The 22,270-nt window shown below is 38.4% G+C and overlaps 2 protein-coding genes across 2 annotated transcripts; both read left to right on the forward strand.

The window, feature by feature from the left end:
- The first annotated feature begins 1,930 nt into the window (after positions 1 to 1,930).
- Positions 1,931 to 5,366, forward strand: LOC131014967 (29 kDa ribonucleoprotein A, chloroplastic). The gene is made up of 4 exons (XM_057943146.1): positions 1,931 to 2,444; positions 2,545 to 2,643; positions 3,800 to 4,093; positions 5,002 to 5,366. The coding sequence occupies exons 1-4, from the start codon at positions 2,094 to 2,096 to the stop codon at positions 5,125 to 5,127; spliced, it is 870 nt and encodes a 289-aa protein (XP_057799129.1). The 5' UTR covers positions 1,931 to 2,093; the 3' UTR covers positions 5,128 to 5,366.
- A 10,637-nt stretch (positions 5,367 to 16,003) lies between these two features.
- On the forward strand, positions 16,004 to 16,867 carry LOC131007993 (uncharacterized). Its single transcript, XM_057934901.1, has 2 exons — positions 16,004 to 16,428; positions 16,528 to 16,867. Exons 1-2 carry the CDS (start codon positions 16,004 to 16,006, stop codon positions 16,865 to 16,867), a joined length of 765 nt encoding a protein of 254 aa, XP_057790884.1.
- The last annotated feature ends 5,403 nt before the right edge of the window (positions 16,868 to 22,270 follow it).

Below are 22,270 nucleotides of genomic sequence, written 5' to 3' on the forward strand. Positions count from 1 at the left end.
AAAATAAAATTTAAAAAATTCGTGATGAATAAGACATATATACTGATGAACAGGGCCGTATATACTGATGAACAATGCAGTATATACTGATGAATAACAAAATTTAAAATATTCTTGCTCCCTCTAGGATTCGAACCCTGCGAAAAAATCACCCTCCAGATACAATATCAGCCATAGGATTGATAAAATAAACGCACCAGATCGTGCCCTAGATCTCACTAAAATTAGGGGGTCTCATTGGAGCGGCCCCCTATATATATATATATATATATATATATATATATATATATCTTATCAATCGAACTCAGGACCATAAATTTATATAAAAAGGTGATGAATTAACCGTAAATCTTAATTATTTAAGGGCTGAAAATGGTACATTTTTTATATTTTAAGAAACTAGTGGTTAAAATAAAAACATTCTTATCATAACTCATAAGCACCTTTGCGTAGAATGTATAAAATACTTGCACAAAACGTATGAACCAGACGCCTTACGATTATGCACTAAAATATAATGTTATCATAGATGAATTACTTTATATGTTAAATGCATCTACTTTGTACGTTTATAATAGGCTCAGTCTCACACAATTTTTCGTCATATTATAAAGTTTTACTTGTAGTAAATATTAAAACTAAATATTGTAAATGATATATATATATATTTATATAGATACATACATACATAGCACCTTTCTCTGATTTGTTTATGTATATTTTTATGTTCTTGTATTATAATTTATTTAATGTAAAAATGTTTTAATGAGACTCGACCCTTAATCTGCTTTTTCTGTGCTTTCAAGAGGTTTTTATGTTCTTTTTTTTATATATATATAATTGCATTTTAATTAATAATTTATTTAATGTCCAATTACGTCTTTTAAGAAGACTTTCGTTTAAATCACTTCTGCCTTAATATTTATTCGTAAAAAATATTCATAGTATATATAAAAAAGTTTTTTTCCACAAAATGTGTAAACTATTTTGCGAGCAATCAATGAAGTAGTTTTATTCCCTTACTCACGAGATGGATTAATGATTTTCGGTTTCATATTACCTTACTTCATCATGAGTTTGGAGCAATAATTAAGTTTATCAAGAGCATTGGAGTATTTAAAGAATGAATTGATGGCTTAGAATAATAAAAAAAATAATAAAGTAGATTTATCCCTGTTTTGGGTACACTTGGGTGTATCGTATACTCGAATCGTATAAATAACACTTGGGTGTATCGTACACTCGCATTCTGACTCAAATCGTGTAAATAACACTATTCTGTTATACAAATGACAATGTCTGTAAATGACACTATGTATAATTGACATTATTCTGAAATATAAATGACATTTCCTGTAATTGACATTATAAAATTATAAATGACACTATAATATTTTAAATAACACTATAAGATTGAAAATGACACTATAACATTTTAAAATGTTACAGTGTCATTTATATAATTGAATAATGTCAATTATAAGCAGTGTCATTTGTATAATTGAATAGTGTCATTTACGCGATTTGAGCCAGGATATAGATTTGTATTAGCATGTGAGTTAGGATTTGCGCACGGGTCAACCCGAGTGTTCGGTACACATAGGTATACATGAGATTTTGTGTTATGTTCATAAACTTATTAAATTTATAATTTTTAAAATTCCAAACTTTTTCTTTATTTAAATTAAAACACATATTCATTTTAATTATTTTGACTCTTTTAAACTCATTGATCCGGATCAATTTGATCCAAAAAGATTTATCTAATAAGAAATTATTTTTATGGGACATTTAAAAGGTATAGACTTGAGTTTATAATTGGTGAGAGCTAGGATTTAATCCTAACTACTCCGCCACTTTCAAGTTAAAAAGATTAAGTTAAAAAAACAGCGAGAATTTTATGTATTTTAAGACCATTAATCCTACATAGTATAATTCTCAACAGGAAAAAAAAAAAAAAAAAGTTATATTGAAACCCTGTAGTTAGAATTTTTTTTTTTATAAAAAAAAGTCGGGATGAAAAATGTAAATAAAAGGGCTTAAAATATGAGGATTGGATATTTTTTATCCAAGTAAGCGGTAGAGTGAGAGCCATGGCTTTGGGAGCGAAGGAGGCAGCATCTTCCATCTTCTCATCTTTCCCTCCAACTTCTCTCCATCTCCATTCATCCAACAAATCTCCATCTTCAATTAAGTTTCGCCTCTCCAAATCTCCGCCCGCGCTGAAATGCACTCATCACCTTACATTGACTAGGTCTTCCTTTCAGTTGCAATCAGCTGCAGAAATCCCCACAACTGTAGCAGAAGAAGAAGTAGAAAAAATCGAAAAATCCGGAAATCCAAATAGCAGAAGAAAGCTGTTTGTGCTGAACCTGCCGTGGTCCTTCTCCGTCGCTGATATCAAGACACTGTTTAGTGAATGTGGCGCTGTTTCCGACGTTGAGGTTAGAAGAGGTTTTTTTGGTGGGTGTAAGTGTGCGTCACTGTAATGTTTTTTGAACATTTTATTGTTTGTGGTTCTTACACTCTTGTACAATTTTTAAGATTATAAAGCAGAAAGATGGGAAGAACAGAGGATTTGCGTTTGTTACGATGGCTAATGGTGACGGTGCTCAGGCTGCTATCGAAAAATTTGACTCTTATGTAAGTTTGAAATTTTCAAATTATGCGATTTCGACTAGGTTTGAATTCTACAGCTAAGTACATTTGCTTTAGTTTCTTGTTTGGACTGTAGATACTGATGTTTTGTATGAATGCCAAGTTGAGATGTCAAATGCTTATATTTCTAAGGGTAGCCTTTCTAATTTAGTCGGAGTTGTTGGAAAAATCTAAATTGGATTAAAATATGTTAAATAGAATGTGCATAGTTGTCGTACGGAAATCCAATTAAAGTGGTCTATTAAGGATATATTTTGGATTAAAAGGATATCAAATAAATGCCGCACTGGTTTTTTTATTTATATACAATCTTTCAGTATTAGAAGTTGCATCAGCTTCAATTTATGAGGGGATGGTTTCTGCATTGAGTTCAAATTGTAGATTTTGGTAAGTTTTGTTTTATCCAAAGAGATTTTGATAAGCCATTGAGGACAAATGGAAGATGAGGGCAAATGAAGGAGTCACTGATGAAAAAAATCGGAAGTAGTTGTGGTTCTTGCCATTGTTCGACTCTTGGTTTACAGTTCTTTTTCAAATATTCTCTTACTTGGTGCAATCTTGCCATTTGAACTTCGGATAGTCTATTTTTCACATGTAATTAAACTATGAACTGATATAAACAGAATTGCTTTCTTTGAATAGACTTTTTATTTGGTATTGTGATCTAACAGGTCCCTTCATTCAATGTTGTGTTTTATGTTAAGGAGGATAGGTGATAATTTGTGAAGTGATGTTGTTATTCTTGATCAAACAAACTGCTGCATTTTGAAGATTCACATTTTTGATTCACGAGCAGCATCTGTTATGTTTGATTAGTGGGATCAAAGGTGTGGTGTCTTCACTGTCATGCAACTTTGCAATGAATGCTTAGAGGAACTTGTACTGTTCATTGTAACTTGAAGTATCCTTTTAATACTACTGAAGCGATTTAACTGTATGTATTTTCTCGAAAGTTTATCTTCTTACAAAATTAAGGGATGAAAGAGACTGGTCACCTGTTCACTGTAGTCTGTAGTCTTTCGAGTTTCGAGGGGTTTACAACATCTCAGTCAAAAGAACAGAATTCTGGCTATGCTTTTTCTTGTTGATTTATTTGGTTTTCATTTCTAAAAGATATTGTCATGACTAATTATTTGGGCAGGAAGTGGTTGGCCGGATTATCAGAGTACAATTTGCTAAGAGATTCAAGAAACCTGTTCGTCCTGCTCCTGTAGTGGCTCCTCCACCCGGAGAGACCCGCCATAAGCTTTATGTATCTAATCTTGCGTGGAAAGTGAGATCAAATGACCTTCGAGAATTATTCTCATCCAACTTCAATCCTGTTTCAGCTAGAGTCATATTTGATAATCCTTCAGGAAGGTCAGCTGGATATGGATTTGTATCTTTTGCCACAAAAGAGGAAGCAGAATCTGCAATCAATGAATTAGACGGGAAGGTAATCACAGCTGCTGTCTTAATGGCTCATCTGAATTTTCACTTTTCTTAAATACTTGCATTCAGTTTCCCAGATAATATTTTGCAGCAAATCAAGTACTTTAATTTTTCTTAAAGATTTCAAACTCGTCGTGTTTATGGAAACCTCTATAAAACCTCCACTTGCACATAATGACTCTCTGTGTTTGCTGCAAACAGCTATATTTTGAAGTTTCGTTTATTTTATTAACTTATATGATAATTTAGGAATGAAGTTCTATCTTTTGGACGACTAAATGAAATGCCATTTTAGAAAAGATCCCCACTTTAAAAGTGTGAACTTTCACACACTTAATAAGAAATATTAGTTTGATTAGGCTAAACAGATGAAACTGGTATATTTCCGGTATCTCATGTTTCATTATAGTTATTGTATTCTTTTCAGGAGTTTGAATTGCTCTTTAGTAAAGTAGCTGAAATCAAATGCTGTCTAAACCTTGTTCTGTGGTGACCCATTTTAGAAAGATTTGAATTAGAATTAATTGAACAATTTTTTTTTTATATATTTGTATTAAGGACATGCATTTACACAAAATCCTAGTAGATGTATCTTGCTTCTGGATGGTGTTGAAATCCTTCTCTTTAGAACCTGGCTAAAAGGTGATGCAGTTCGTCTTGTTTATGCTTTTATTATGGTTATGATGCTTAGCTAAATCTCTTGATTTTATGCAAACTTAACTGTTTGCTTGAGCTAGATATGGATGAAAAATAAAAAATTCTCATTATTATCATTAGTATTGCTTGAAGGAACAAACATGCTTTCCAAATTTACCAAATTACTTGCTACATGAGATAAATTGCTTGCTGTTGCCTTGAGCATCCAAAATTGTTTTCATTTTGATATTGTGATGACATAATACTTCTGCGCAGGAGTTGTTGGGGAGACCAATTCGTTTGAAATTTAGTGAAAGAAACTCCAATGCTTCTGAAAGTAAAGAAGAATCAAACTCCGATGATGCAGAGAGTGAGGCAGAGTCGAGCGGAGAAGAGTCTTAAGCTCGTCCCCCTTCTTGAAAACAAGAAAACGATGGCTGAAAAACCTGCTCACTTTCAGTCTCTTGATGATAAAGAATATTGCTGGCAGTTTACTTTTGTCTTGCACAATTTTTGTTAGGGTGCGTCTGCTTTGATAGCATTTTCACCATTTTCTAACTGTTTTCACATGTTCTGTATATGGTGGATAATTTTTCTCAAGTAAGGTTGTTGAGAAATCAAGATTGCGGATCGGCATCCAATGAACAAGAGCAATACACAACAAGATAGCGCGAAACTAAACCAACAAGAAGGTAAAGAACGCGAAGCAACTTACGTGGTTTGATATATTAAGATTTACGTCCATGGAAGAGTGAATATATGGTATTATTCAAGAGTAAATTTGAGTGTTTACAATGATCATAGAAACAAGATGAAGAAACTTCACTTTCATCTCTAGCCCTTTGCTACATAACCACTCTTTTAACTGCTACAGATCATACATCTCTCTCTTTCAAGTATGCGTGGTGTATACAATCAGGGGAGGAGCCAGACTTTCGACTCGGGGGGAATTTTTTAAAGGGTGAAAGACATATGTAACCAAAAGCATATAGTGTAGGACATATATAGCCACCCACCAACATAAAAAAGAGGACTTTATGGTGCGAAAGGTAATGAAAAGACAAAATTACCCTTACTAATTAGTTAATAAAAATCAATTCTACCTTTGTCTATTCAAACACGTTTCTCTCTCCTCATTTCCTCAAAACTCAAGTTTTTTTTTTTCTCTCTAATTATTTCCTTCGTTGCTCTTCCCCATTGAATGTTGCAGCCTAAAGCTTCCTCTTCAAATCTTTTTCATGCTTCGCATGTGAATATTTACCGTATAACTAAATTAATGAACAATTGAATGCTAATGTAAGGTAGGTTAGTGAAGGAAAATACATGAAAAGTGCTGAAAATCCTTCTTCCTCTTCTTTCTTCACTCTTTTCTTTTTGGGTTTTGAGATAAACCCAGGAAAACTACCAAAAAAAGTGACGATTGTTTATATGAAAAAATCTTGGGTCGATCAAAATTGTTTGGGTATTCTGACTGTATTTAGGTATGTATGTTAAATTCATAGCAAATGTATCAATTGCATAAATTATTTTCTGATTTTTTGGTGAGCTGTACACAGTAATGGTGCAGTACACAATGACACAGTTAAGAATATATTGAGATCAAAATCATGATTTGTTGTTTTCTAATGATAAATTTTAGTTTTTTCACGTCTAAGACCACATTCAGTATGAAAAATATAAAATAAATGCTTAATTGAGGTAACACAGTTTGGAGTTATGAATGTGTTCTTAACTACACAGTTGTGTTCCACAATGACACAGTGAATAAAAACAACCGTGCACAATTGAGCTCAATTGTGTACTTAGAAATACAGTTATATCCACAATGACATAATAAACAAAATTAATCATGTATAACTTGTACACAATTGTTTGAATTTGTGCACAGTTGTACAAAATCAACCGCGTACAAAGTCAATCAACCGTGTACATATTGTGCACAATTGATCTTGGTAGTGCATAATTGAATTCTCTACGTACATAGTTGATTAGGTTTGTGCACGATTAAAAAAAAATCAACCGTGTAAATGTTGTACACAGTTGAATTGTATATATACAGTTGACATTATTTATCAATTAGCTTAATTATTATTTATATACTATTAAATTAATTAATTAATTAATTAATTTTGAATTTATTAATATATTTATGAGTTGGAGCTCAAGCTCATAAAAAATCTAAATTAGTTATTGTTGAAAATTAATAAATATTTAATTTTTTATAAATAAGCTAGTTAATTAACTTACTAATTAAGTATATTAAGTATTTTTTTATTAATTAAGTTACATATTTATTTATTATTTTTTAAATATTTATTATGTGCACAGTTGACTATAATACGTTGTTAGGTTTGTACACAATTGAGCAAAATCGACCGTGTAAATGTTGTGCACAGTTGACATATTATTTATGAATTTATTTCATTATTATTTATTTACTAATAATTAAAATAAAAAAATTTAACGATTATTTAATTTATTAATATATTTATTAACTAATGAGTTGGAGCTCAAGCTCATAAAAATCTTAATTAGTTATTATTAAATTAATAAATATTTAATTTTTGTAAATTTAGCTAGTTAATTAACTTACTATTTAAGTATATTATTTATTTTTTTAAAGATCTGTAGCACCTTTGCGTGTCCGAAGACAAGACAATTCAAATATTTGTCAAAATGAGTATCCGAAGATTGCTACCTCAGCCCAAGAAGCGACATCCTTTCACAACGGCAGAAATCCTGAAGACCATCTCTCCAACAGATCTATTCAAGATTTCGCCTATAAATAGAGCTTAAGGAACAACTGCAATTTTCACCGATTCGAAGACATACGCTGAAGCCCTGCCGTGTTAGAGAGCCAGCATTTCCATAGATAGATTTTGTATCGAAGAAGAGAGTAATCAACGTTGTAAAATCAGTCTAGCTGATTACCTAAACTATCTTATTAGTCTAGGCACTTAGTGTTTTATTTTAAACCAAGAATGGATTACTTGAGAGCCTGTTTTCAGTAATCTTAGTTGGAAGAGTCCAAATCCTCTTTTCAATCGATAGAAAAGTGAGTTTGAGTGGTTGTTGTTTAGTACCAGAAAACTAAACTAGGTGGTTACTTTGGTACCGTTTAAACCAAGAGGGAGTTCAGATTAAAGGCTCTGGCTCCAATTACCTTAGCATTAGCTGATTGGACACGACAGTGTCAGGGCGTGCTAAGTGTTAAATCCAATTCAAGGTGGATTGGTAGGTTTGCTATGCACCTCTAAGCATAAGCTCAGAGTGTTTGTCAGACAAATAATCTGGCTGTGGATGTAGGAGAGATATATCCGAACCACGTTAAAAATCCTTGTGTTCTTTATCTGCTTTCAGTTTTTCCTTATTTGTGTGAAACTGTTTTCAACTGAACTGGATTAACTGAAAAGTATAACTAGGATTTTACAAGTGACAAACCTTTTTCTAAAGGTTATTCGCATTAAGTGCTGAGTTATTAATCCTACTGACGACTGTTAGTCAGAGAGATTAATAACTCTATTTTGTTTTACAAACTAGACTGAAGCCTTACTTGGATATCAATTAAGCCCAGTGCTCGACTGATATCACTTTACTGAAGTATCTTCAGTATCAGTCTTCAACCTATTTCGAATTGAAATATGATTAAGTTTGTTTTGTTTGCGAAAAATAGCCCACAGGTGTATTCTCTCTCCCATACACCTGTCAGTCAACCCTCCGGGACCCCAACACTAACTATATAGGTGTGGACGAGGTTCTTATATACGCATGTGGGTCTATATTCTTATGAAAATCTAGTACGAGAGATTAACGAGCAATTGGATTGTGATGAAAGTGTCTCTAATTATTTGTTTCACTATCTGACGAGAATGAGCGATGGTAGGAAAATGAAAGTTGCCTTGAAAAGAGATACAACTGGTGGCACAAGACATTCCAGCGGGATTTCGATCATTGCGTTGCCACTTCCACAACTTATGGACATCGTTTGAAGCTAACGCAAGTACAACCAAACCAGAATTTGTGTATAGCAGGAGTACAATTTTGCTAGCTGTGAGAGAGTCAGGCAAAGGTTCTATTAGGAGTTGAAGATGAATCAAATTAGGAATTAGGAAATATATATATATATATATATATATATATATATATATATATATATATGGAATGGCTACAGTAAAAATAGTTCTTAAAATAAAAACTACAAACCAGCAAAAATGTATAAATTTTATGTAGAATACGTATGAATTCACTGTATAAAGGTATAAATTGCGAAAATTAATTTTTTTGCTACTTATGGGATTCGAACTCAGGACCATGAATTCATCCAACAAGGTGATGAATCAACCGTAGACCTTGATGATCTAAGGGTTGAAAATGGTTCTTATTTTATACAATAAAATTTGTTTTTATTATAGTCATATATATATATATATATATATATGTATATATATATATATATATATAGGGGGCCGCTCCAATGAGACCCCCTAATTTTAATGAGATCTAGGGCACGATCTGGTTCGTTTATTTTATCAATCCTATGGCTGATATTGTATCTGGAGGATGATTTTTTTTCGTAGGGTTCGAATCCTGGAGGGAGCAGAATATTTTAAATTTTGTTATTCATCAGTATTTACTGTATTGTTCATCAGTATATACGACCTTGTTCATCAGTATATATGTCTTATTCATTACGAATTTTTTAAATTTTATTTTTCATCAATATATGCATCTTGTTCATTAGATATACGTTTTGTTCATTAGTATTATATATCTTATTCATTGTACTCATGTTACACTAAAAATAGGGGGTCTCACTGGAGCGCGCCCATATATATATATATACATATTTATTGTTCGTAATATATTGATGAAATTACTAAAATACCGTGTCTTTTTTGAAAATTCGAGGAGTCCGGTGACTTCACTACCCCTCTGTGACAGCCCGAAACCAATTTATTTATTTGAAATTATTTATCTTTTAATTATTTGAAATTTAATCATTGTGAAATTATTGAGAAATTTCATTATATATTCAGTTTATGAATTTATCTAGTCGCGCCCCTACTTTGATGTAAGACTTTCAATTACAAATTATATCTATAGATATAAAAATTTATATCCTGAAAGGATTATTTTTAATTTAAGTTGGACCTAAATAAAATTATTTGTAATATTTTCTTATGATTGGGCTATATATAAACTTGTCCTTCATTTTATGGGTAAAGATTTTATATTTCAAAGCCCATTTATCATCTCTTATCATAGGCCCAAATATTTCTTAACAATTTCATAGTTGACTTTCATTTTAAGGATGGTTTTGTTAGCAGCATAAAATGGTTAAGTACCAGATTCCCCCTATCGATGACGTCCCTATCGCGTTTAGCCCCCTACAGTCAGGGGGAAGAGCTGCCCACTACCTCAACGTGGCTTTATCGCACCAATTCCCCCCCCTCCCGCCTTTTAACGGGCGTTAACACCGTTAGAAAAAATGTTTTTATGATCCGTCTCTCCCTCTCTCAAGCTCTGCCGCCGCGGCTCCTCCTCCGGCGAAGGGCCGTTGGCCCTCCATCTCCGTCGCCTCTTCCACTACCATCCCTCTCTCCCCCGCCTTTGCCCACGTCTTCCTCCGTCTCCACAAGTTCAGGAACCATAAGTTCAACACCCAACAATTTCCACCACCATCTCTCTCTCCCCCGCCTTTGCCCCAAATTCCGGCGGCAGGAGCTTCATCCCAAATTCCGGCGGCAGGAGCTTCACCGATGAAGACGGCAGAATCCACAGAAACCTAGATCTGCAGAGAGAGAGCCCATTCCGTATCTTGGCAGCCCATTTCCCCCACTTACGACTGGTGCCTCTGAGGGGTAGGTCGACGCCGACGAGAATGGAGAGGTGGCGGACATCATCGTGAGCGTTGCGAGTGCTTAGATTGGCATCGGAGCCGACAGATTTATAATTCACTTTGATGACACCAATGGTGTCGCCGCCGCTTCCGCAGACTGAATTTAGAGAGAGAAAATTGAGGAGCGGCAGGAGAAAGAGGAGTAGTAGAGAGCGAAAGTGCGGCTCCATTTTCTGGTTTTCACCTTCTCTGACGGGCAGCCAATGCCGATTAGCTTCGCCGGTGGGAGCAGCAGCGGCGGATTCTGCCGATTGGCTTCGCCGGAGGTGACGATGGGTGTGAGGAGGTGAGGCGCCAGATCTGAAAATCAAGGAGAGAGAGAGAGAGAAATATGAGTGGGGCCCACCTAAACTTCTTTTAAAAAAAGATTTTTTCTAACGGTGTTAGTGTCCGTTAAGTGGCAAGGGGAAATTTGGTGTGATTTTGCCACATTGAGGTAGTGAGCAGCAGGGGAAATTTGGTGTGATTTTGCCACATTGAGGTAGTGAGCAGCAGTAGGGGGCTAAACACGATAGGGACGCTATCGATAGGGGTAAATTTGGTACTTAACCCCAGCATAAAACCACATTAACACGATAGGGACGCTATCGATAGGGGTAAATCTGGAACTTAACCCCAGCATAAAACCACATTTTCTCTATCAGCCACGTAGCAATAAGAATTCATCATATATATATATATATATATATATATATATATATATATTTTTTTTTTTTTTTCTTCCTCAGACTCTCCATATCATTTTTTTCCGAAAGAAATTCTGTCAAACCTCTCATCCTCTCTTTCACACAAAATTCATTCTGTCAAATATTTTACTCTTTGCTCACAAATCTACCCTCTGCTAATTTACTCAGCAAATCCAGTCCACATATGCGGAACTCCAAAGAAAAATAAAACGGTAGATTCTCTATTTTTTTTTCCACAATGTTGGTTCAACACATCAAATACATTCTCCTTACTTTTCTTCTCTTTTATTTGTAACGGAAACAACAATTTATTTGAGTAATGTCTAAATGATTTTTCTAGTTTCATGATAAAAGAATAGAAATTTTACTTCATTATATAAAAGAAATTAGAAACATAGATAGGCAAGGAGGATTTAGAGATGAATATTGGAGAATGGCTGTAGTCGAGCCAGAAAGAGGGAAGCAGGGGAGGCGGCGGCCTGCCGACTGCTGCTGCCTGTCACGGTGGCGGCGACGGCGACCGTTTCTGCCGGCCGAAAAAGGAAGCATGCGCCAGATCTGGTGGGGGCTGGACGGCCGCTGCTGCTGTCAGGGAGCAAGAGGGAGGTCGAGGGAGAGAGAGAGGTTGGAGGATAAAGGGGGCGCCGCCCGCCGCCTTCAGGCGGCGGCTGTGTGTGTGTTGTGTGTATGTGTCTGCGTGAGTTTGAGAGATAAATAGTGGGGAGAAGATGAAAATAAAAAGAAAGGAAGAGGTGTGGAGACTGAGAGGAGTATATACGTGAGAGAGAGAAAAGAGACGTGGGTTTGGGCCTAAACTTTTATTAATGTGTTAATAGGGGAATCTATCCACATTGATAAAATATCTTGCAAAACTATCCACATTCAAAGTTAAAGACTGAAAAGCAAGTTTGATGGTGATGAGTTGCTTGGTTTTTTGTGTAAAAGTTGATGATGATGGAAATTGTGTAAGAGTTGTGTAAGAAAACAGTTAAAATTGGTACAAAATGTGAGAAAATGTCAACTCACGTCACTTTCATGCATTATAAGATTAAATAGATTTGCAAATTTTGAATAAATTAGGGAACGTTTGTGTGTTACAAACATTAATACGAAGGCCAAAAAAATCACGAATATGTCAATTCTTAAGCAAAAATATTTTTTGAAACCAGTGAACCACGTATCCGCCAGTAATTCGTAGCCGGCCGCAGTAGCCGCTGAAGTTTGTGATCGGCGGCTACTATTCAGCGGCTACTAATTACTGGCGGGTACTTGTGTTATTCGCTTCAAAAAAAAAGTTGTTCATAATTTACATGATTGTGAATTTTTATCCTTTGTGAATTTTTATTGTTACATATGCACCGTTATTTTTAGATTTTTATTTAATTTTACAATGGGAAATATGAGAGATAGTGAAATATTTACAGTACAAGAAGTACACATGGATGGGAAATATGAGAGATAGTGAATCTGCCAAAATTTGGATTATAGTGGGGGTAATAACACTCACTTTATGCATGATTTGACTGCACATAAAATAATAGACTTGCACATAAAATAATAAGAAATTATATACCAATTATTTGGAAATTCATATATTCGGAAATGAAATAATATTCTATAGCCAAAAAGTAAAGTATCCGCCATAAAATTATTTTCTTTATCAGTAGCCGCTAACAAAAAAGATAGGGCGGCTACTGGCTTTGTTGTACGATTTTCTGGCGGATACTGGGTCTGTGAGGCAGAAAATATTATTATGTGTCAAAATATGTATAATTTTTAATTTTTCAGCTTGTTATGAATGTTTCAATATAACATACGCATTCCTCTTTTGTATTTGTTGTTTTTTTTTTTTTGTTAATTTTTTAGTAAAAAATTAAAAGTACATACTGAGAAAGTGACTCTGCAAAAATTTTGGTTGTAGTGGGGCATTAATGCTAATTTTATGCATGCGTGAGGTGACATGCAATAATAGATTGAAGCCGTATTGAATGAACACTACACTTCACATGAACTTTTTGTAAGGAATCAAGTTTAGTCCTTATAAGGCTGCATTTGTGAATGACCAAAACACAAAGTGCGGATACTCACCCTGAATTTCAGAAATTCAGGCAGACCCTAAAGATTTGAGTGGTTTTGTGCGAGAGCAGGCAATTTGTGTTGAATTTCAGCCCGAAAAGGTGATTCTCCTGTATTGTTTGTATAAATTATAGTTTGCATGTTTAATCGTATGTTGTTTTTAACGTTGAGAGCATGTTTTACGTTATTTTAATGAATTTCTTTATTATCTGAAATTTAAAAGCATGTTAGGGAAATATTAAACCTGTTTCTAATATAATTGAATGTTTTGAACAAAAAAAAATGAAGTATCCGCCAGAATTTCATTAGATGACGACAATAGCCGCCGACCCCACAAGGTCAACGGCTACTGGTGACGGATAACAATATTCTGGCGGATACTTCATTTTTCGAGCTTATTGTGATTTTTTGAACTTTTTAAGCGTATTTTAATACTATATTTTATGTAGTTTTATAGATGGAATTCGTGAGATACATATATGTGAGATACAACGGAGTCGTCGATGGTATATACTATGTCGGCGGGGCTACGGAGGTCCTTCCCCTCTTAAATGAAACAGTTGCGAACCTGATATACAACATCAACAATGTGCTGACAACGCATTCGTTGAGCCCGAACTATCAATTGTATTATTTGGCGACCAATCGATTTGGAAGGGAGACGAAATGCGTAATAAGTGACGACGATGATGTGCAAGGCTTGTTGGAAACTGCAGAATATCCCATGGTGTACGTTGAGCACAACAACGACCCGGTCGAAGAAGCGTACATCCCTACTTTTGATTTTGCCCAGGCTTCGGGATACGGAGATGATGAAGCACAATCTAGTCAGCATGAGACGTCGTATCATGCTCCCGAGAGCGCGCCTCCAACACAGTACTTTTCATGGGATGGGCAACTGTTGGACGAATCCGCATGGAATCTGAATGAAATATGCGGGAGATTCAACCAGGTGCGGACGGATGAAGCCGTACAACCTGTAGACGAAGCCGAAGAACCTGATGATGATTCTGATGAAGAAGACGAAGAATACGATCCAACGAACGAGTCGGGCACAGATTCTGCCGCCTCTGAGGATTTATTAGACGATGATCTGATAGAGTTCACGGCGACCGAGCGAGCAGGTTGGATCCGACAAAGTAGAACCCGTCACGAAAATCTGACGGACTCGATCGGTGATCTATCTAATTGGATAGTTCCGTTGATTCCAGTGGACGCCACGACTTCGCTCGTTGCTCGCGAGAGTGAGCTGTCCAGAGTTGCTGATTTGGGGAAGAACTCTTTTTACAACAGTAAAGAAGAATTGGTCCTTGCTGTTGGCTTCTGGAATATGAAGCAAGGGGCTGAGGCAAAAGTTATACGCTCAGATCAGGGACGCCTCTATTACAAGTGCAAGCACTCTGATAAGTGAAAGTTCGATGTGCGTGCATCTTGTCACGGCGGAGGGATGTGGGGAGTGCATAAGTTTAAAGAGCACTCTTGCCAAGGGGAATTGGGCATTTTGAAACGAATAAAGGCACATTCGAATGTGGTTGCAGCTTATGTGGAAAAAAGAATACGCGATGACGGAGAGGTCATTAAGCCGAAATCTATTATGGCGGAGTTGTTACGTGAATTTGGCGTCAGAATCAAATATGATGTCGCGCTGCGTGCAAGAAATCTCAGGTTAGAGAAGATATACGGTCGAATTGATGATTCGTTCCTTCTTCTGCCCAAATATTTGTATGCCCTAAGTCAAGCGAATCCAGGCACCGTGATGGATTTGGAAGTAGACGAAAACAACCGGTTCAAACATCTGTTTCTTGCTCTTGCGGCTTCCATCACACCTTTCTTATTTTCGCTTCGACCAGTGATTGTGGTCGACGTCACACACTTGAAGGGGAAGAACAATGGTATTTTGTTCGTCGCTGTAACAGCCCGGCTCCAGACTTGACGGCTGTCCCCACAGACCAATACGAGTCTTTTCTAGCGTGTTTTGTCCTCACTCGCACGCTCCCTGAGAAAACTTCCCAGGGGGTCACCCATCCCGGAATTGCTCCAAGCCAAGCACGCTTAACCTTGGAGTTTCTTCCGTGTGGGCACCAGAAAAGAAGATGCATCTTATTGATATGAGTAGCCCAATCAAATCCTTTAAGCTCTCCTCGAATATGCAGTCCCATACCTGCATATTCTCGGAATCCCTCTCGTTCGGGTGTGTTCCGGTTCATCCCTGCGCCCCTCCGCTTGGAAGTCTTAACCGGAGCCGCTCTTTGTCCGTGCCTCTTTGCACCGGCGATCACTCCGTACTTCGTCCCCGGGCGTCACAGTCGCCGTGAAAAAAGACGCAAACGAGCAAGTTTTTCCGTTGGCATTTGGTGTCGGGCCGATCGAGAATGATGAGTCATGGAAGTGGTTCCTCTCAAATGTGAGACAAACTTTTGGTCAGCCCGACAACTTACTAGTTGTCTCTGATGCGCATGTCTCCATTGCTAATGCTGTGAAGAGCGAGTTACCAAATGCTACTCACGGTCTTTGCTACTACCACTTGCATAACAAAATTAAGGGCTACGGGCAAGCTGTTGTTGAGATTTTCCGCCAGGCTGCATACGCTTACACGGACTCAGAATTTTCACGTGCAATGTCGGCTATGGCTCAATTGAAGCCGGCGGCGTACGAGAAGTTGATGCGCGTAGGCCCTGAGAAGTGGGCACGATCACAAAGTCCGGTGACCCGTTATAGTTTTCTTACATCTAATGCTGTCGAGGCTTTGAATGCCCGTTTGTTGTGGGCCAGACGCCTTCCTATATGCTCCATGCTGGAGGCAATCAGGATGGTTCTGGAGCAGTGGTTCAATGACAGACTTGCGTCTGCGGAAGAGAGCGATGATCTTCTTACTCCAGAGGCAACACAGAAGATAAGTGCGGAGATCTCAAAGAGTCGTCGTTACACTGCGAAGAGGACCTCCGAGAGAAAATACAGGGTTCGTGTTGGTGATCGTCGCTTCATGGTTGACCTTCAAGCGAAGAGCTGTGAATGCAATGAATTCGACCTGGACGACATGCCGTGTTCTCATGCGATCGCAGCCATTACATATGCTAAATCTATTTTATTATAAAATTACAGTTATTAGATGCCTAGTAAATATAATCATTCTTTTCGCAGTGAGACGAAAGAGCCAGTGGAAGATTACGTGGAAGCTTACTACCTGCGGAGTTCACTGGTTCAAACATACTCCGGTCCAGTAAATCACTTGCCTCCCTTAGAGCACTGGAAAATTCCGTTTGAAGTTGCAACTGATATTGTTTTGCCAAACCTTTCTCGGCGACAAGCTGGTCGACCAAGAGAATCTAGAATTCCTTCAGCTGGTGAGAGGCCGACTCAGAGGACTACTACAACGGATGCATCAAGTAGTCTGGGAAAACGAGCACCCAAAACCTGTGGTCTATGTGGCTCGCCTGGCCACACACGTAGAGCATGCAAGGGTACGGGCTGGGAGCAGTAGTTTAATTTCTTTTTATATTAAATTTCGATGGATATTGATGTTTTTTCATTCCAGTAATTGATGTTCTGAAGTTGGGAGTATTGGATACTGATTGAATAAATTTCGAAGCGATGTCACTTGCATAATATCGATGAACTAGCAAAAATCATGGATTTCTCATTATCCGCCAGTAATTCAGTGTTTAGCACTAGTAGCCGCCCAACAAAAACATCCGCGGCTACTGGGCGCGGATATTTATTTACTGGTGGATACTTAGAATTTTAGCAGTTTTTTGATGTTTTAGAAGCTGTTGTGCTGCCTGATTTGAAATATTTGAAGCAGAAAACACACGCCTTTAGTAATGACCAACATGGACATGTCTTAACAATTATGAGTTGAAATTATGAATGAGACTTTGGAGAAGTGAACAATGTTTTATATAAAAGTTTAGTTAATAGCATAAAATACCCAGAGATAGCTTGGTTATGCATTAAACTATCAAATAAGATGAAATTTACAAGTAGCCGCCAGAAATTCATTACCCGCCGTCAGTAGCCGCTGACATTTTTTCAAGCGGCTACTGATCGCGGATAATGATTTACTGGCGGCTACTTCAGTAAATCATCTTATTTCATAATTTTATCTAGGATGCAAGTGGAAACTCATAGAAACATACTCAAACAGATACTCCAACCTCTAATCAAAACGTCATTTGCATAATTATCATTTAAATGTAGAAATACATAATCTATTGCGATGCGGGGATGCAAAACTCATAGATGCTACTGCCTATCTTGCGCCTATAGTCGGCGGCGTGCCCATTACCCCACGCAAGGCTCGGCGAGCCTGATATCAGACGCTCCACATACATGCACGCATAAACACCGGAGCTGCATTGATCTGGCTGCTGAAACTGCTCATTCTCCTCGGCATATTGGATTTTCAACCTTCGCCATGAGAGGTTTTCCAACGGGTTTTGGACAATCTGTGTCTTTTCGAACCACTGGGACACGTCAAGCAGCTTACCCAACAGGCACTGCAGCGGATATAGGGCGGCGATCACATCGAAACGCTTCTGCGGCAGGGTCTTGAACAACTGCGAATCGAAGATGTCGCAAATACCCCTCAGCAAATCCACTCGGCATGTAATGTAACGTCCGCACACATATATAGGTAAAATGAGCTGCACACGCAAATGCAATTGGTGAAGAGGAAATAAAAAATGAACTACTGCAACATATTTATACTGTAGATATATATGTGTACCGTTGTGGCATGCATCCAAGAGCCATGAGTCGAAGATACCCCATGCCCATGCACCAGATACATCTTCTTGGGATGTGGTTCCCATGAAGCAAAAACTGCGTCGGACTTCGCAAGTCGTCCTTCTGCCTTCGAGGGAAACATAGTGCGCCACGCTTTTAGCAACTCTGTGAATTCATCATCGAAATATTTCTGCAGCAATTAAACATTATATTAAAAGCATATTTGATTATAACAACATAATATTTAATTAAATGCTTACGAATAATTCTGTCTCCAATATGATAGTGGTCCTCGCATCAACACCGTCTATCAAGTCATCACCCCTCATCAACCTCAATCTCATCGTCATCATGTACATATCAACAGCCTGCACGTACTTAAATGTTAGTAATAAGTGACCAGACTTACATGATAACAACTGATTCATAAATTAACCAACATTGGACGTGAGGTCAGTCCTCGTGTTTTGCATAGTGGTCCAAAAGTTATACGGGAGAGGGTGCTCGCTCTCTGCCACCGACACCGTCTGGTAGTGTCCACGGCGGCCAGCTTCCATCATACGCTCAAACCCGTCAACATACTGTGAGTCGACGGGTCTCGGCACGGCGCTGTGTACGTATTGTGATCGAAGTGCAGCCGACGGGTTCCGTTCTCGGCGGCTTCTGCGTGGAACGTCTGGTGCACAAATACTGGGGGGAACAACAGCTACTGCCTCAGAAACTCCCTATAATTCACTTAAAACAACACAAGTTAAACAATGTTGACATAATTTAAATGACTTGTAAATTTAATGCAACGACAACATACCCCACTAATCTGCTTCCAATACTCGTGCATCTGATCTTGAGTAAGGATCGGAGCCGAAGAACGGACCGGCTCAAAAGGGTATGCTGAACTCGTGCCCGGCTCAGCCCACGAGTAGCGTGGCCCACCATAAGAACTGGACGCCTCGAATGTGGGCAAGTGGTGGACACCCATGTGCGGAGTCTGCACATCCCCAAAACTAATCGGGCCACCAAACGGATCATGCTGCCAATGCGGGGTGTGCATGGCATCACCAGTAGTCTGTCCCACCTCTCGTGCAGGAGACTCGTGTGCAGGGGATCGGTGATGCGATGGGGCCTCTGAGGATGTACGCTGCGCCGGATCGGAGTCGGGCTCGGGCTCAGGCTCGCGTCTCCTGTCAGAGTGAGATCGTGGAGCAGGTCTGGGAACGTGAACATCAGTGCTATGCGAGCATCGGCAACGCATAGCATCCAACTTCTCCTCGAACCAATTCTTAATCCTCATGAACAGGCTGTCCTCCACGTTCCTCGCTATCCGTCCCCCACTCTCGCGCATCATGTGCTGCATGCACTGCCAATCCTGCTCGCTCCACTGTGATGGTGCAGGAGCATCCTCGTGCCTAGGCCTTGGGGCTCTGTGACTGTGAGACCTTCGACCAGAATCAACGGGGTGATCGCCCCCAATGCTCTGATCGTGATGGCTGCTGCTCGATGAGGTGTCCACTATTAGTCGTCTCGGGCGCTTGCCAGTATCCTGTCTCGTACTGCGACGCCGTGGTTGATGCTCAATAGTAGGCTCGTTGCAGTCCCCACCATCATAGCGCGCCCGAGGCTGCCTATGACCAAAGACTCCCGGCTCTGGTACTCGAACCCCTAGCCCGACATTGACGCCTGCCACCGATAGCCAGTAAGATGTCGTGGCCTCGTACTCATCGGGGATCATCTCCCATATCCCGTTCTCCTAGAAACAAAATAAATGTAGTTAAACATTAATATTCATAAAATAAAATAATATTAACAAATAAACAACTAAATTATTACCGGAGACTCAAATAAACTCTATAACCCATCAAACTTGGTCTTCACGAACGTCCACCTCCGAAATCTAGGGTAAACTCCCGCATTGCATATGGCTATGGCTGCTGCCAAGTCGGGAATTTTCTCAAGACCCCAAATGAATAGGGCCCAAGAAGGACCGTAGAAGTGATAGTTTTTAGTATCCTTGTTAATTGTGGTGTTCTTCAACCTGTAGTTCAAGCTCCTATACGTGCACGATCCCCAAGGAAATCTGGAAAAGGCCGTCAAATCATCCACCAGCTTCCAAGTCCAGGGCTGCACGGGTCGTCGCACGTCCACTCCTAATACAAATGCGTGTAGCACCAACAAGTGGGCCACACGGAGGTAGAACCCGCCGTCGGGGTCAACCACTACATTGGCGGTGTCGAAATATATATCCGCCAGCTCTCGCACTGACACATGCTTAGAGCGGCAAAATTGTATAAATGTCCGAGCCTCGCTCAGATCGTGCTCAGCCTCGGGGTCAAAAGGATCATCCCCAAAGGCCAATCCTGTCACGAGAGCGAAATCTCTCGGAGTAAAGTCAACCTTCCTCCCGTTGATGTAGAAGCAGATCTCATCATCCTCATCATCTCTCGTCATCTTAAGATGACGAGAGACAATATGGTGCAATGCAGCATTGCACTTCTGGCCCGGCTGCCAATCCAACATTATCCCAAAGCACCCCTGCCTGAACGTATTCTCCAGTGCAAAACCGCCAATTTCGTTTAGTCTCAGGACTACTGTCGACAAGTACCTAATATTGTTGTACGTACTGATCTCAACTGTTGGACGATTGATTTGCTCGGGCCTCGAATAACGGACCTATTCAATACAAAAAATAACTCAATTTACAAAACATAATGAATTAACAAACATCAACTAATAATAATGCATAATTAACTATTAAATTACTAGAAACATAAATAAAAAAATATAGAACCCGAATTAACAAATATCCGCCAGTAAATAATATTTTTAAGAAGTAGCCGCTGGGTTTTTTCAAACCCGGCGGCTACTTCTTAAAAAAATTAATTACTGGCGGCTATTAGTTAATTATGCTTCCATATTTTTTTATTATTATGTTATAAATTTTTAAATTCTGAATAACCCGAAAAACGTTATTATTTTATGCGTAATACAGTAAAATTAACCTAATGATCTAAATAGACGATTAAATATATCTAAATATGCTTCAACTAAATAAAAATTCTAACAACACTGAAACTATACTCAAACTTGTAACAACACTCAACTACACTATATCTAACATATACGAAACATATAAATAAATCTAACAAATACTATATCTAAATCAAAATTCAATAATATACAAAACATATAAAAATTCGAAACATATAAATTCTAACATAAAAACATATAAATTCTAACATAATGATTCTAACATAAAAATTCACCCATATACAAAACATATAAAAATTCGAAACATACAAAACATATACTTACTTAAAAATATACAAAATTCGAAATCAATTTGGCTCGGTTTTTGAGAAAGCCACTCGCAAATCTGGATGGAGAAAACCCTAACCCTAGCTTATCCTTCAATCCAACTTCGCCGTTGACTGCTTTCTGCCGTCGACTGCCTGCTGCCGCTGCCCGATGTCTGATCACGGCGACGCTCCCATAGGCCACTCGGGCTCTGGCGGCCTCAATCTTCCCTCTCTCACCAGCAACTTCTCGCCGCATTCGAAGAATTCTCATGAAGGCTCTTTGCAAAATTTGACTCTCAACAAACACCCTGTTCAGGACGGGAACTCTAATACCATCAGATCGCACGTGGATGATGGAAGTCTTCTACGAAAGTCTTCTCGGGGGAAAGAAGTAATTGATGGTTCAACTCTTGACGAGGCGCCTAAGTCCTATGCTGATATTGCTACCAACCGTGCTCCGCGACGTCCAGATTTACTTGCCCACCATTATCATGCGCTGCGTCCTACTAAGGAAGGAGACCGCTTCTCTCTGAAAATTCCCAAGGAATTGATTCGTAAAGAAATTGCTCAATTCTCTCATGCTTTAACTGGGAGGCTGCTTCTAAAGAAGGGCGAAAAACCTAGGACTGCCATGATGGTTAAGAACGAATTGCAAAGATTATGGGACATTCAAGATTCCTGGAAACTTATTCCTTTGGGCAAGGGATATTATACGTTGATCTTCAACAATGCTGAGGACAAGCTTCGCGCTAAAGCCCAAGTTATTTGGGAAGTTTCTGGTGGTCACTTGCGTCTTCGAGAATGGGTGAAAAACTTTGATCCTTTCAAAGAGCATTCCTCGTTGGCAAACGTCTGGGTGAGGATAC

This window comes from Salvia miltiorrhiza, chromosome 1 (assembly GCF_028751815.1).
Source record: "Salvia miltiorrhiza cultivar Shanhuang (shh) chromosome 1, IMPLAD_Smil_shh, whole genome shotgun sequence".
NCBI lineage: Eukaryota > Viridiplantae > Streptophyta > Magnoliopsida > Lamiales > Lamiaceae > Salvia > Salvia miltiorrhiza.

Coding starts and splice junctions, on each gene's coding strand:
- LOC131014967 (XM_057943146.1), top strand. CDS start 2,094: ATGGCTTTGGGAGCGAAGGAGGCAGCATCTTCCATCTTCTCATCTTTC. Junction 2,445..2,544: donor GCGCTGTTTCCGACGTTGAG/GTTAGAAGAGGT, acceptor ACAATTTTTAAG/ATTATAAAGCAGAAAGATGG. Junction 4,094..5,001: donor TCAATGAATTAGACGGGAAG/GTAATCACAGCT, acceptor ACTTCTGCGCAG/GAGTTGTTGGGGAGACCAAT.
- LOC131007993 (XM_057934901.1), top strand. CDS start 16,004: ATGTCGGCTATGGCTCAATTGAAGCCGGCGGCGTACGAGAAGTTGATG. Junction 16,429..16,527: donor TTCGACCTGGACGACATGCC/GTGTTCTCATGC, acceptor TTCTTTTCGCAG/TGAGACGAAAGAGCCAGTGG.